The 15,050-nt window shown below is 51.7% G+C and overlaps 1 protein-coding gene and 1 pseudogene across 3 annotated transcripts in view; one reads left to right on the top strand and one right to left on the bottom strand.

Moving 5' to 3' along the window:
• Positions 1 to 11,144, bottom strand: part of LOC101009534 (IQ motif and Sec7 domain ArfGEF 2) — a 92,082-nt gene extending 80,938 nt beyond the window's left edge. For 2 of the 3 annotated variants that reach the window (XM_017953938.3, XM_017953939.3), the window contains exon 1: positions 10,207 to 11,143. In XM_017953938.3, the coding sequence (XP_017809427.1) occupies positions 10,207 to 10,913 (707 nt within the window). In that variant the 5' untranslated portion in view covers positions 10,914 to 11,143. Of the gene's footprint in view, positions 1 to 10,206 lie in introns of all 3 variants that reach the window. The other variant, XM_003917751.4, reaches the window with a different exon arrangement.
• Positions 11,145 to 12,635: 1,491 nt separating this feature from the next.
• Positions 12,636 to 14,514, top strand: LOC101010971 (annotated as a pseudogene).
• The last annotated feature ends 536 nt before the right edge of the window (positions 14,515 to 15,050 follow it).

Here is a 15,050-nt window from a genome sequence, read left to right as displayed (position 1 = left end):
AAATGAAACCATGTAAGACAAAAAACAGCAGAAAGAAGGCTGGGCCTGAGCCAGGGGGAGAAAGAGAACCTTGGGTTCATTCCCCAGCCATGATTCTAAATTTGATTTCAGAGAGGTTGGAACAGAGCAGCGGGTCTGTCTGCCATCAAAGCAAGAGTCCTTTAGGTGATGCCCCTTCATCACTTTCTCCCCAACAAGTTGCCTAGCTTCCTTTTGACCGCAGTTTTCTCATCTGTGGGACATAAATATGATAATCCCTGCAACTTTCATGGGATTTCAAGGCAGGAAACAGTGTATTTTATTTTATTTTATTTTATTTTATTTTGAGACAGGGTCTCACACTGTCACCCGGGCTGGAATGTAGTGGTGAGATTTCGGCTCACTGCAACCTCCGCCTCCCGGGTTCAAGCGATTCTCCTGCCTCAGCCTCCCATGTAGCTGGGATACAGGTGCCCCCTACTACACCCAGCTAATTTTTTGTATTTTTAGTACAGACAGGGTTTCACTGCGTTGGCCAGGCTGGTCTCGAAATCCTGACCTTGTGATTCACCTGCCTCAGCCTCCCAAAGTGCTGGGATTACAGGCGTGAGCTACCGCACCTGGCCGAAACAGCACATTTAAGAAAAGATGCACCAGGCGCAGTGACTCATGCCTGTAATCCCAACATTTTGGGAGGCCGAGGTGGGCAGATCACCTGAGGTCGGGAGTTCAAGACCAGTCTGACCAACATGGAGAAACCCTGTCTCTACTAAAAATACAAAATTAGCTGGGTGTGGTGGTGCATGCCTGTAATCCCAGCTACTCGGGAGGCTGAGGCAGGAGAATCCCTTGAACCCAGGAGCGGGAGGTTGCAGTGAGCCGAGATCACACCATTGCACTCCAGCCTGGGCGACAGAACGAGAGACTCTATCTCAAAAAAAAAAAAGAAAGAAAAGATGCTCTGAATGCTGGCATTCATACTAGGGTGACTCTTCTAATCAGCGTTCTCTTTTCTGCTCACACCCTGACTGGCCTTATACAAGTCCTTTCTCTCTCTGGGCCTCAGTCTTCTCATCTGTAAAATGAACAGCTTCGGTTGGATGATTTGTCAGAGTCCTTCCAACTTGTAGTTTCTTGATTTCTATGCTGGTATTACTAAAACCCTACTGGTCATGAACGCTGCCACTCCTCTGAGCTTCCATAGCAGGCTGCGCTCCCCCACTATCATCATCTTTCTCCCCACATAGATTATCTCTACTCCCACTGCCCAAGCGCAGGCCTGATCATCTCTCATCTAGACTGCTGCACCAGCCTCCTCCCCGGATACCCTCCAATCTACCTTCCAAACTGCCCTCTAGAGGGATCTCTCCAAAATGTGGCTCTTGACATGTTCTCCCACACCACACAATAGGCACCTCTCCCCCAGTTTAAAATGTTACTTGGCCAGGCATGGTGGCTCATGCCTGTAATCCTAGTACTTTGGGAGGCCGAGGCGGGTGGCTCACCTGAGGTCATGAGTTTGAGACCAGCCTGGCCAACATGGCAAAACCCTGTCTCTACTAAAAATACAAAAATTAGCCAGGCGTGGTGGCGCACGCCTGTAATCCCAGGTACTCGGGAGGCTGAGGCAGGAGAATCGCTTGAACCTGGGGTGGGGAAGCGGTTGCAGTGAGCTGAGATCGCGCCACTTCACTCCAGTCTGGGCGAAAGAGCAAAACTCTATCTCAAAAAAAACAAAAATAAAAACAAAACAAAAACAAAAACAAAACAGCAGAAAGCTCCTGACGCTGCTAGTGAAGTGTCCTCATGATGTGAGCTGACCAACCCTCCAGACTCCCCTCTGAGCCTCCCTGTTTGTGCTCTAGTTTGTATTGAACTCATACAAAAAAAAAAAGAAAAAGAAAAAACCTCCCCATACATATATCCTGCTGGGCCCATACCTCTGTGTGTTTGCTCATGCTGGCCCCTCTGCCTTAACCTCCCTTTTGCCCCCAATTCCCACCAACCCACATGCTGTCCTTCTTCACCTACCTAACTCCAACTCATCCTCCAAGCCTCAGCTCAGGCATCATCTCCTCCAGTAAGCCTTCCCTGACAGTCCGGGGTGATGTCCCTCCTTTGAGCACCTGTGGCCCCCTGTGCTCCCCTCTGGCATAACACACTGGATAGCACACTGCAATCATCTATTTCCACCACCACCTTCTCCACCCAATTATGAGCACCTCGAAACCAGGAACTATATGATACTAATCATGGAATTCTCTGCCTGTGATGGCACAAGGCATGGCACATCCTGGCATGCAATATTCACTGGACTGACCTCTCTCTCTGAAATGTGGTGAGCTGCCACATGGCTTCTCCTCCTGTCCTCCCACAGCACAGAGCTTACAGAGTTACTATTAATAATAATGACTATCGCTGAGTAAACACATACTGTGTGCTCAGTGCTTCACCTACGTCATCTTATTTAATTTTCACAACAATCACAATGAGATGGGTTGTTTATGAATTGGCTGGCATATCAGATATACAGTTGTGTGAGATGCCTCCCAGATTTATAAGAAAATGTGGGAGAAGGGCCAAGTCAGGTACTTTTCATTACAGATCTAATGACAATAATTCTAAAGTGGTTATATGAAGGAAAATGTCAGTTTTATTCAGGTGAATGCAGTATGCTGTATCCTGGAATCCAGTAGGAAATCACAGGGCCTGGATATGCAGTCATATCACTCCTTTAAAAAGGTATAAAAATCACATCGCTCCAAAGAAATGCACTAGTGAAACGGTACCTATCAGGTGATGACAGTGATACATTTACATCTAAAATGTTAGAGGAATAATCCTGATCAGCCGTGTAGCTCTGGCTTGTCATCTCTGTTTTGAAAGGGATGGGATGCATCGGTCTTTGCACTGTTGTGTGTTTGCCACATTCCGCCTCTAGGGGGCAGGGCAGTCTCATGTATTATTTTCCATTCTCAGCTTCCCAGCCTGATCAGGACCTTGATGTATGGTATGCCAGACAGCCAGGAAATTTTCTGATACAATTTTTTGAGGGGGGTAGGGGGCTGGCAACATGAATCTCATGTATCAGAAAATACAGTTTTATTCCTATTTACTACTTGAGAAAACTGAAGCTCTGAAAGTGATTTGCCTAGAGTCACACAAAGTCCTTCCATGGCACCATGCTTTCTCTGAATGCTAAGGTCCCAGAGAGCTTCAACTACTAAGCACTGGGGAATGGGCTTCCCCGTGTAAATGCTTCTAACAGGCAGGCTTGGAGAGAAACCAAATACCATGAGGAAGCTGTAGTAACTGGCAAATTATGTTGCCCTAAACGAGCTTCCCCAAAAGAGGAAGTAAGTCACTTACTAAGCATTCTTCCCCATGACCAATGTTTATGATCCTGCCAGGGAACACCGCAGTGAGTGAGGCAGAGGGGCCAAGTCTTACGTCAACCCTGAGATACCATGTCCAGCTCAGGGTCTGAGCTCAAGAAAGGTCTGATGGATAAATAAGCAACTTCCCACTGGGCTGAGTGAACTGCACACAGGTCCTGTGCAAGCCTCTTTGCTCCTTTCAGAACAGAAGACTTGGCATCGAGGGTCAGGACCACAGCCTGACATGATAGGGAGAGATAATGAACAGCAGATTGGTCTAACTGTCTCCAAAGTCTCATCCAAGTCTGCTATCTTGACATTCTATGAATCGGAAGGCTGGTGAGCATGAGAAGAGACAGCAAAGGCCAAAATGGCTCCAGGGAGCATGAGAAAAAAGCCAAAGAAAAGCCAAAAGAATTTCTTTTTCCTTAGAGACGGGATCTCGATTTGTTGCCCAGGACGGTGTGCAGTGGCACAATCATAGTTCACTGTAACCTCAACCTCCCCGGCACAAGTGATCCTCCCGCCTTGACCTCCCAAAGTGCTGGGAGCTACTGTGCCTACCCCAAGAGAATTCTGAAGTTGTCATTTCCTACTACAGGAGTCCTGGAAGGAAGAAAATATTAGGTACCTTTGACCATTAGTTCAGCAGGACTCAATCAGACATTCATTTGTCTACTCAGTATTTATTAAGCAGCTACTATGTGCTGTGCTACGTGTTTCCAAGCTTATAGCTCCTTCACGCATGCCCGCAGCACGTAACACAGAACCTGACACACAAAATGCACTCAGTGTATGTCAGTTAAATGTAAATCTGAAGGGGCTCTCGGTCTAACAGAGGGGACATGAGACGTAAACAACCATGAAGGAATAAAAAGGGGCAGAGTGTTCACTGAGAGGGTCAAGGATAGACCAACCATCAGAGACACCAGCAAACAGACAGAAGACGTAACAGCTGAGTCCAGCCTGGGAACTGGGTACAGCAGCCCAAGAGAAGGGAACAACATGAGCAAAGACTTAGAGGCTAGCAGAAGGCCTGCGTGGGCTAACCAGGGGGACACACGGGTCAGCCTGGCTGGAGCACAGTCTGTAAAAGGATGAGAGGAAAAAGGCAGACTGGGGACAGATCCTAAGAAGACATTGCAGGGCAGGCAGAGGAGTTTTCGGGCCAAAGAGAGAGTGAAACTACTGGAGCTGGACCGCAGAACATGGTCTGGCTGCACCTCATCAGAGGCTTGATGGAGTGAGAGCAGCAGGGGCAATCTACTAGGAGACCATGGCCAAAATTCAGGGGGTGATGGTGAGAGGGAGCCTGCCTAGAGCAGCGGTCCTGGGAGCTCTGCTGGAGGAAGCTAGAGCCACACACCTGGAGCAGCTCTGGTGCCTTTAAAGCCTGCCTGCGGGAGGCAGTGGTGTACCATAGACTTGGAAGCCAGACAGTTCTGGGCTCCATCTGCCTGAATAACCTTGGGCAGGTCACTGTACCTCTCTGATCCTTGTTTCCTTGTCTGAAAAAATGAAGATAATAGGCCGGGCGCGGTGGTTCATGCCTGTAATCCCAGCACTTTGGGAGGCAGAGGCGGATCACCTGAGGTCAGGAATTCAAGACCAGCATGACCAACATGGTGAAACCCCATCTCTACTAAAAATACAAAAGTTAGTCGGGGGTGGTGGCACGTGCTTGTAGTCCCAGCTACTCGGGAAGCTGAGGCACTAGAATTGCTTGAGCCCGGGAGGCGGAGGTTGCAGTGAGCCGAGAGCGTGCCACTGCACTTCAGCCTGGGCGACAGGAGCGAAACTCCATAAAACAAACAATCGAACCAACACACCCATCTGGCAGGGGCTCTGTGCAAATGAGACAAGAAGTAGTGCTCCAGGGTGGGTTAGAACACTGCAGACCCTGCAGCCCAACTCCCTGGGCTCCTCCAGCTCCTTCACAGTTCTGCCATTTATTCATTGAGTGATCCTGGGTATGCTATCCAACCTTTCTGGACCTCATCAGTTTCCTCATCTGTCAAATGGAGTTAATAACAATATCTACATGAGAGGATTCATGTGGAGACTGAATGAATTAATACATGGAAAGCGCTTAGAACAAATAGTGCTTAGCACACAGTAAGAGCAGTGAAAAAATGTTAGCTATTATTACATAAAGCCACATAGCGTGGGGCCTGGCAGAAGGCTGAGACTCACTCGGTACACGTGTGGCCTCTTCCCCATGCTCCAGGCCTTTATTCTGCTCCCAGCAAATTCAGAGACCACGGTAGGCAGGGGTGGGACAGATGAGGAAAGGGCAGGCAGCAAGTCTGGTCTGACGTCTTCCTCCTGGCAGCCACCTCCATGAAGGGACCACTCACATTCCTTCCATACCCCTCATCCCTCACCTGCCACCCAGGTACTCAACCAGCAGCCTGGCCTGCCCTGATCCCTCCTTCCTCTGAGAACTTCCACTCCTCACCACCGTTGCCACTCATTTTGTCCTGAGCACTGTCTCTATGGCATGGTTAGGCCTGCAACCCTGTCTCCCTGGACGGAGGGGAGCAGGGGTTCTGCAAGCACTAAGAGCGCGGTGTTTGCTCAGCCTGGTGGCCCCTCCTGCACTGTGCACACAGCCAAGAAATGTTTGTAGATGATAACAACCCCATTCTTGCCCCAGATCTAGATAGAGAAGCAAGACTCTCATTCTCATTAAATTCAACATTACCATTTCCTCCCACATGAAGATAATGCTCACAACACAGTGGGAGGGAAGATAAATGGTTTTCCCTCCTGGGAAGGAGAGACACCCCCCGGGAAAAGTACCCAAGACCCCAAAGGAGAGACTTCCCCTGAGCCTCTCCCTGGGCTCGCTGTCTCATGTGCTGTCTCTCAGTGGCCTTAGCCCCGTGGGGAGCATGCTGACATCCCACTGCAAGCAGAGGACAGCATGTGGTAGACCATACATTGCCCTAGCTGTCAAGAATACCACGTTGGGCCGGGCTTGGTGGCTCAGCACTTTGGGATGCCAAGGAGGGAGGATCACTTGAGCCCAGGAGTTTGAGAACAGTCTGGGCAACACAGAGAGACCCCGTCTCTGCTTAAAAAATTTGGGGGCATAGCAACCAGAAGGGCCAGCCTGGTGTTCTTTTTTGCAATAATTGCTCACTGCAGCCTCGAACTCCTGAGCTCACTTAAGTGAGCTATGTTTGCAACACTGCACTCCAGCCTGAGTGACAGAGCAAGACTCTGTCCCAAAAACAAACCAAAACCAAAAAACAAAACAAAAAAAACACCACCAGGCCAGCCCCTCTAATTGCTATCTCCAAATGTAAGCCAACTTGCGGGGTGGGTGGGGGTGGGGGTAAAGGAAGGAGAGTTGCCACCATACCAGCTTCAGCCCACCACCACCTACAGCAGAGCCTGAGCTGGGCCCATGCGAAAAGCGTGGGAAATGCAGCTCTTCAGTGTGGAGCAACTCAGCAGGGGCCCCTAGCACTCCTATAAATCATTCTAGGTGGCAGAACTGCAAGGGGGCCAAACCAAGATCAAGAACAAAAGCAGAGCTATTCTCCAATCAACCAGGCTTGGGGCGGGGGTGGGGGTATGTGGACAATTCCAGGTAAAAAGACCTGAGCATTAGTCAGGACCAACGACTACTAAAAAGCAAGCAAACAAAACCTTCGCATACAGAGGACCCAGGACCAAAAGGAGGTAGGGACGCATCTCACTCTATCTGCACTGGAAAGGCCACACCCTGAGCATAGCAAAAGGGATACTGGCATCCTGAAACCTGTCCAGAGGGGACGGTGCAGGAGGATATGGGAATCCTGGGTGGATGACATGGATGGGGGTGTACATGACAGCTGATGTCCAATGCAGTAGAGGGAAAGTTCACAGGATTGGGAGTCTGTCTTATTAGTAATGTAACCTCCGGTGGGCTTCACTTCTCTGATCCCCCAGTTTCTTCTGCTGTAAAATGTGGATCGTGGTGACAGAAGCACGGGATCATTGGGAGGACTAAAGAAAGTCCCTAGGCACAGCGGAGCCCCCCAACAAGCTGCAGCTCGGCCCAGGCACCACTCTCCCCTCTTCCTCCACCAGGGGGAGCCTGGGGACCAAGAGAGCCCAGCCTATACCCGCTCCACCTAGCCTCCCCCAATGCTGCAGCCTCTGCTGCTAAACTCCCACCCTGCCTGCCCTCGCTTCCAGCGGCTTCTCACCCACTCCTTACAAACCCAGAACAGACCTAGCAGGGGAGTCGCTTGCAGCAGCAGCAGTGACAGCAATGGCTACTGCATCAACAGGCCCTCCTGATGCCAGGCCAGGAGGGAGAGTGGAAAGGAGGGAGACAGAGCCTTCTTCCCTGCTGCCGTCAACTCCCCACTCATCCCAGACTCATCTCCTCCTGCTCAAATCCTCTAGAGACCTAAGGCTCTCCTGGCCTCTCCCAGCTCAGTGCCAGTCCAGGTCCTGAGGCTAAGAGACTCCTGTGGGTTGGAGAGCTCTAGAGAAAAAATACCAGGCCTTGGAGACAGGAAGACTTGGGTTCTACTCTCAGCTCCATTAGCAACTAGTAGGGTAACCTTGAGCGAGGTCCCTTCATCTTGGAGCCTCAGTTTCCCCATCTCTAAAATGCAGTTGCCAACACTCACTGCAGAAGGCTTGTTGTGAAGTCCAAAAGAGGTAACAATGGGTGTGCAAACAGTTAATATATGGTCAGGAGAGAAACTTAAAGTACTATCTAAACCCCTTTATTAATCCAGTAGGAAATGCAAAGCAAGGAAACGCAACAAGCGACCTGGGGGTTCACAAAAAGAGGGAAGGACCAAGAGGTAGGCCTGCACGGATAGCAGAAACATGGAGCTCAGGAGCAAACAGGCAACCAGTCAGCCAAGAGATTCAGACCAATGTCTGCAGGGTGGAGAGCCAGAGTCATGGAATCCCATAACGGGACCACCAGATCATTTCATTGGGCTTTCTACCTGATTCAGGAATCATGCTTCCTCCAGTTCTCCCAGACTCCCACCCGAGCTCGACTGAGAGCTCCAGGTCCAGCCAGCTCCCACCTCCATCTCTCGAGGCAGTCCACTGCACCACCAGAAGGCCAGGTTGGAAAGTTCTTCCTAATCTATCTCAAATGTTCTCACTGTTACGGGTTCTGCCCACTGAAGCCACACATAATGAATCCGCTCCCTCTGTCACAGGCCTGACCCCTCTAGAAAAGTCTTCTGCAGCCAGGCTCAAAGACCACCATACCCCATGCAGTCTTCCTCTGCCCCCGGCCCACCACGGCCCTCTCCTGAATGGACCTTGGTCTACCTCTGTCCCTCTTCCAGTGTGGCACCCCAAGGCACACAGTCAGTCCTCCCGGACTGAGCTCGCAGCAGCCCTGCCTGGGCAGGAAAGCCCATTTCCTTTGCCCCCAGACTCCTCAGGGGCAGTCCACACTAAAACTCAGCTTAGGGTGTGCTGCAGTGGAGCCCAGCCGAGCCCTCAAGCTCCAGCTGCTGCTCCTGGGGCCCAGCCATCTCAACCCAGCACCCCAGCCTGCTGCCTCACCACGGGGGAGTTGCAGAGCGCTGTCTCTCGGCAGATTTCCTGAGGCAGAAGGTTTCCCCACCCCCAGCCCAGCCTCCAAGAGACACTCCACTGGTTGTGGCACATGGTAGGACCAGCTGAGCAGTGAGAGGAGGGGGAAGCCTGTCCATTTGCTACAGGACTTCAGACTTGCTCTGTAGTGTGGCTGGATTAAACACAGAACCATCAAATCTGAGCTGGAGGGGTACTTCAAGAGTATCCAAGGCAGACCTTGCCATTTAAAAAGACACGGGGGAACTGATGGCCTAAGAGAGAAAGAGACTCAGTCAAGGTCACAAAGCCAATCTGCAACAGAGCTGAAAGGGGAACTCAGGTCTCCCAACTCCCAGCTCAGTGTTCCTTCGAATACAGCAGAAAAGAAATAAGGGAGCCTTTAGGGCAGCCTTGGGAGCCTGCACGCCCTTGACTCTCTCAGCCTGATACATGTATCCCAATCAGCTCACCGTGGTATCTACACAGAAAAAGTGGACCCAGCCCATGTCCCACCAACCCAAGAGACAGTGCCAAGGTGTCCCAAATAGACACACAGACCCCAGTGCAGGAACTGGAACCGATTCAGTAGAGGGGCAATCTAGACTTCCCTTCCCGGTAGGGCTCTTTAAATGGGTGTTGTTTTCCTTGAAGGGTGGAGAGGGGGTGGACTTTGAGGAACTAGCCAAGGGCTTGGCCTCCATCTTTGCTCCCCCATCTTTGCTCCCCTCGGCCAGAATGTGCTGCAGTTCCCCTCAGAGGGATGTCTCAGCCTCCAGCAGCCATTCTGGTCCCCACCTGCCTCTCTGGTAAGGGATGGAGATGAGGCAGCCAGAGGAGAAAAGATCAGGCAAAAAGAAAACGAAAAAAAAAAAAAAAAAAAAAAAGGCGGGGGTGGGGGGTCTTTCTCTCCCCTGGGGCTCTAAGTAGACACCCTCGCCGACCATAAAAATTACAATCGGCATATCCAAAATAAATAAATAAATGAAAACCCATCTTCTGGCAAGGATGCAGCTAGGGGTTGAAGAAGTGGAGGCGGGGGAGGCGACGATGACTGCTCTAGTCCCTCGCTGGCCGTGGTACCGGGAAAGAAGAGACGCCTGCACTCATCTGGCCAACCTCGTCTGGGGTGGCCAGGGAAGGGGTGTCGGCTGGATAAGGGGGACCGGGCTTCTCCTCTGCTGGCGGGTTGGGACAGGAGAGGAAGACACGGAACCAGACACTGGCTTCTTACTCTATCAGCTGGACAAGTTGGAGAGGGATCTAGAGGGAAGAGCCAGGGGTACAAACACACATTCCTTACTTTCTCTGGAGGGTCGTGGCCGGGCTGGTGCTGGTACTAGTGCTGTGGCCTCCGCCGGCGCCGGGACTGGAGCTCCTGGATGCGCCACGGCTCAGCTGGCCCCGCTCCCGCGGTGGCCGCGGCCCCACGCCCACCGCCGCCGAATAGCCCGCTTCCTTCTCGCGGCCCGGGTGCGCCGACCCGGCCTCCCGCCCGCCACGCTCGCGACCCAGGGCTGGGTTCTCGTGGTGCAGGTGGCACTGGGCCACGTCACGCTCGCGGGCTGTGTAACCGGTAGTGTCCTGGAGCGGGTAGGAGGCGTCCCGCTCCTTGTCCCGATACACAGCCTCCCGATTCTGGTAGGCGCCTTCGCGGTTCGGGTAGCCCACGTCCCGGGCCGCCTGGTGGAACTGGCTCTCCCGCAGCTCGCGGTGGTGGAACTGGGTCTCGCGCAGGTTCTGGTACTGGCTCTCGCGGCCCGGGCTATCCCGCGCGCCGTGGGGGTCCCGGTGCAGCTCCCCGCGGTGCAGCTGGCTCTCCTCTCGCAGGTCGCGGTTCTCCTGGGTGAGCTGGTCCAGCTGGCCCTCCAGCTCCTCGATGCGCCGCCGCTGGGTCTCCAGCAGCTGCTGCTGGCTCTCGATAATGTTGTTCAGCTCCAGCAGGTACTCCACGGCCCGATTTGGGCTCTCGGATCCCGGGCCGCCCGGGGGCCCCGACCCCGCCTCCATCCTGGCGGCCCAGGGGCAGGGGAACGGGCAGGAGAGCCCGGTCCCCGCTCTCTCACGGCGCCACCCTCCCCCGGGCCCAGCCGGGGGAGGGGGCCGGCGGGACGCGAGGGCGCGCACCGGGCTTGAGGGCCCGGGGGCCCTAGGGGGCCCGGGAGACAGCGCTGGGGCCGGCGGCTCGGGGAGCAGGAGCTGAGGCTGCCGCCGCTGCCGCCGCCACCACCACCACCACAGCCACTGCTCGGGAGGACGCGGCCCACGGCGCTCCGCCCGCTGCGGAGTCACTGCGCAGCGCGGCCGCGCGGGACCGCCCCGGCCGCCGGCCCGCCCCCCGCCCCTGCCCCCATCCGGCTCGCCCGGCCCGCCCCCGCGCGCCCCACCTGCGGCTGCCACACGCACCCGCAGCTGGACTGGCCCCAAGGCACCGGCGCCCGGCCAGGGCCAGCCCCATCACAGCCCGCAAGAGATCTCTCCATTCCACCCGTCCCAGGGTCCTCACTTAACGAAGCCTAAAGAAGAGCTCCTTCCCAGAGTCCGCCAGTCCCTCGGGCTAGGGATCTTCATCCAAAGCCATCCCGGGAGGAACCCCCATCCCAGGCAGTCCCCGGGTCCAGACAACCCGTGGACTCCCCATCCCCTAGGTCTGCCAGTCCCAACCAGTGTCAGATTCCCCTTCCTAGCCAACCCCTGTGTCTCCTACCTCAGGCGACCTCATTCCAGCCCCCATCATGGGCAGTCGTCCCTGAGTCTCCCATCCTAGCCAGTCCCTTGACTGTCTGCAGCTGCCCTCATCCCAGGCATCCCTTGGGACTCCCAGAGGATGCACACACACACTCATGCACAACATCGCAGGCATCTCCCACTCCAGCCAGCCCTTACACTCTCCATTCAAACCCAGTGCCCAGATCTCCTACCCCACCCAACCTCAGAATTCCCCATCTCAGCCAGTCCTCGGGTCCTCTAACCAAGGCAGTCCAGGATCTCTCAACTCAACAAGCCCTGGGACTCCACATCACAGCCAGTCTTGGGATCAAGGCTCCATTCATTCAACCAACCCTCATTTCCTGCTCTCCTTTAGAAATGCTCTCCCCATTCACTCCATCATCCCCATCCATACACTGAAACTGTACCCGTCCTTCAAGACTTAACTCAAATGCCACCTTACTGAAGCCAACCCTGATTTCCTCAGCCAACAGTGCGAGCTGCTTCTCTCTCTCTCTCATTCTCTCTCTCTCTCTCTCTCTCTCTCTCTCCTCTTGACCTCCTGCTGCACTCCCTATCTTGTGGCATTTGTGGAACAAGTGGAACTTGCTTTACAGCACATTCGTTTGTGTTCTTGTTTTTATGTCCTCTGCCAGACGGAGCTCCTTAAAGACAGAAACGTGTCTTAATTTATCTTTGTGAGCAGGTTGGGTTAGAGGAGAAAACATGAGTTTTACAGTCAGACAAAACTGAATTTAAATTCCATCTTCTCCTCTCTTAATTTCAATTTCCCTATCAATAACAGCTACCTGACAGGGTGGTCTTGGATAAAAGCATGCAAAAACACCTTGCACAGAAAAGACAACCCACAGAATGAGAGAAAGTATTTGCAAATCATGTATCTGATAAGGGACTTGTACGTAGAATATATAAAGAACTCTTACAGCAAAAAAAAAGATAACTAATTTTTTTTTAAATGGGCAAGGAATTTGAATAAACATTTCTCCAAAGAAGATATACAAATGGTCAATAAGCACATGAAAAGATGCTCAACATCATTAGCCATCAGGGAAATGCAAATCAAAACCACAATGAGCTCTCAGTGCTACCCATCAGGCATTTCCTGCCTTCTCCCATAACCTAAAGGGAAACTTTCACAGTGTCTGGAGACCTTAATGTCCTGCAGATGAAGGAAGACGATATCCTCAAATTCCTTGCAGCGGCACCCCACTTGAATGGCACCAACCTTGACTTCCAAATGGAACAGTACATCTACAAAAGGAAAAGTGATGGCATCTACATCATAAATCTGAAGAGGACCTGGAAGAAGCTTCTGCCATTGTTGCCATTGAAAACCAGACTGATGTTAGTGTTATATCTTCCAGGAATACTGGCCAGTGGGTTGTGCTAAAGTTTGCTGTTTCCACTGGGGCCACTCTTATTGCTGGGCGCTTCACTCCCGGAACGTTCACTAACCAGATCCAGGCAGCCTTCCAGGAGCCACGTCTGCTGGTGGTTACTGATCCCAGGGCTGACCACTAACCTCTCACAGAGGCATCTTATATTAACTTGCCTACCATTGCTCTGGGTCACACAGAGTCTCCCCTGCACTGTGTGGACACTGCCATCCCATGCAACAACACGGGAGTTCCCTCAGGGGGTCTAGTGTAATGGATGCTCGCCCAGGAGGTTCTGCACGTGCATTGTACCACCTCCCATGAACACCCATGGGAGTTATGCCTGATCTCTATTTCTGCAGAGATCCTGAAAAGATTGAAAAGGAAGAGCAGGCTGCTGCAGAAAAAGGCTGTGACCAAGGAGGAACTTCAGGGTGAATGGATTGCGCCAGCTCCTGAGTCTACTGCTATTCAACCTGAGGGTGCAGATTGGTCTGAAGGTGTGCAGGTGCTCTTTGTACCTATTCAATAATTCTCTACTCAACTTTGGAGCACTCAGCCTGCCACTGGAGGCTGGTCTGTAGCAGTTACTCTCAGATAGCTGAATGGATAGGAATAACCACTGAGTGGTCTTAAGCTGTTCTTCCACAGGCTCTTGAACAGAAAACGGAAATCAAGTTGATGGAAAATAAACATCAGTTTCTTAAACACACACACACACACACAGAGGGGGAGGGAGAGATAGAGAGAGAGAGAGATACTACTTCACATCCACTATGATCGCTAAAATCCACAGGACAGACAATGAGAAGTGTTAGCTAGCATGTGGAGAAATTGGAACCCTCATTCATTGCGGATGGGAATGTAACATGGTGCAGTCACTTTGGAAAACAGTCTGGCAGTTCCTCAAAATGTTAAACATAGAGTTACCATATGATCCAGGGATTCCACTCCTAGGTATATATCCAAGAGAGATGAAAACATACATCTACACAAAAACTTGTACATGAATGTTCACAGCAGCACTATTTGTAATAGCCTGAAAGTGGAAGCAACCAAATGCTCATCAGTTGATGAATGGATACACAAAATGTGGTATGACCACACAATGGAATAGCATTCAGTCATTAAAAAGGACTCAAGAACTAATACATACTAAAACATGGATGAACCTTGAAAACATTATGCTAATGAGAGAAACCAGTCACAAAAGACCACATATTGTATGATTCCTTTTATATGAAATCTTAGAATAGGCACATCTATAGAGACAGAAATTAGAGTAATGGTTGCCGGGGGCTGGAGTGTGAGTGGCAAAATGGGGAAAGATTGCTAACGGGTATGGGGCTTTTTTGGAGGGCGATAAAAATGTTCTAAAATGAGGCTGGTCCAAAGGCAGTGAGTTATCTCAAATGGTTCACAGTCAATTACAGATCGAACTCCTTGTTCTACTCTTTTCCCATCTCTCACTACTGCACTTGACTAGTCTTAAAAAAAAAAAAAAAGGCCGGGCGCGGTGGCTCAAGCCTGTAATCCCAGCACTTTGGGAGGCCGAGACGGGTGGATCACGAGGTCAGGAGTTCGAGACCATCCTGGCTAACATGGTGAAACCTTGTCTCTACTAAAAAATACAAAAAACTAGCCAGGCGAGGTGGCGGGCACCTGTAGTCCCAGCTACTCGGGAGGCTGAGGCAGGAGAATGGCGTAAACCCGAGAGGCGGAGCTTGCAGTGAGCTGAGATCCAGCCACTGCACTCCAGCCTGGGCGACAGAGCCAGACTCCGTCTCAAAAAAAAGAAAAAGAAAAAGAAAAAGAAAATATTCTAAAATTAAACTGTGATGATGGCTGCACAATCCTGTCCATATGCTAAAAACCACTGAATTGTACCCTTTACAAGGGTGAATGTTATGGTATATTAATTATATCTCAATAAAGCTTTATTAAAAAACAACACCTTGCACAGAGCTATCACATAACAACAAATACAATGGTAATAGTTAACATGTCTCTGGCGCTTACTGTGTGCCAGGCACTGTGCTAC

The sequence above is a fragment of the Papio anubis genome, chromosome X (genome assembly GCF_008728515.1).
Source record: "Papio anubis isolate 15944 chromosome X, Panubis1.0, whole genome shotgun sequence".
NCBI classification, from domain to species: domain Eukaryota; kingdom Metazoa; phylum Chordata; class Mammalia; order Primates; family Cercopithecidae; genus Papio; species Papio anubis.
This window is presented reverse-complemented; position numbering and strand designations above follow the sequence as displayed.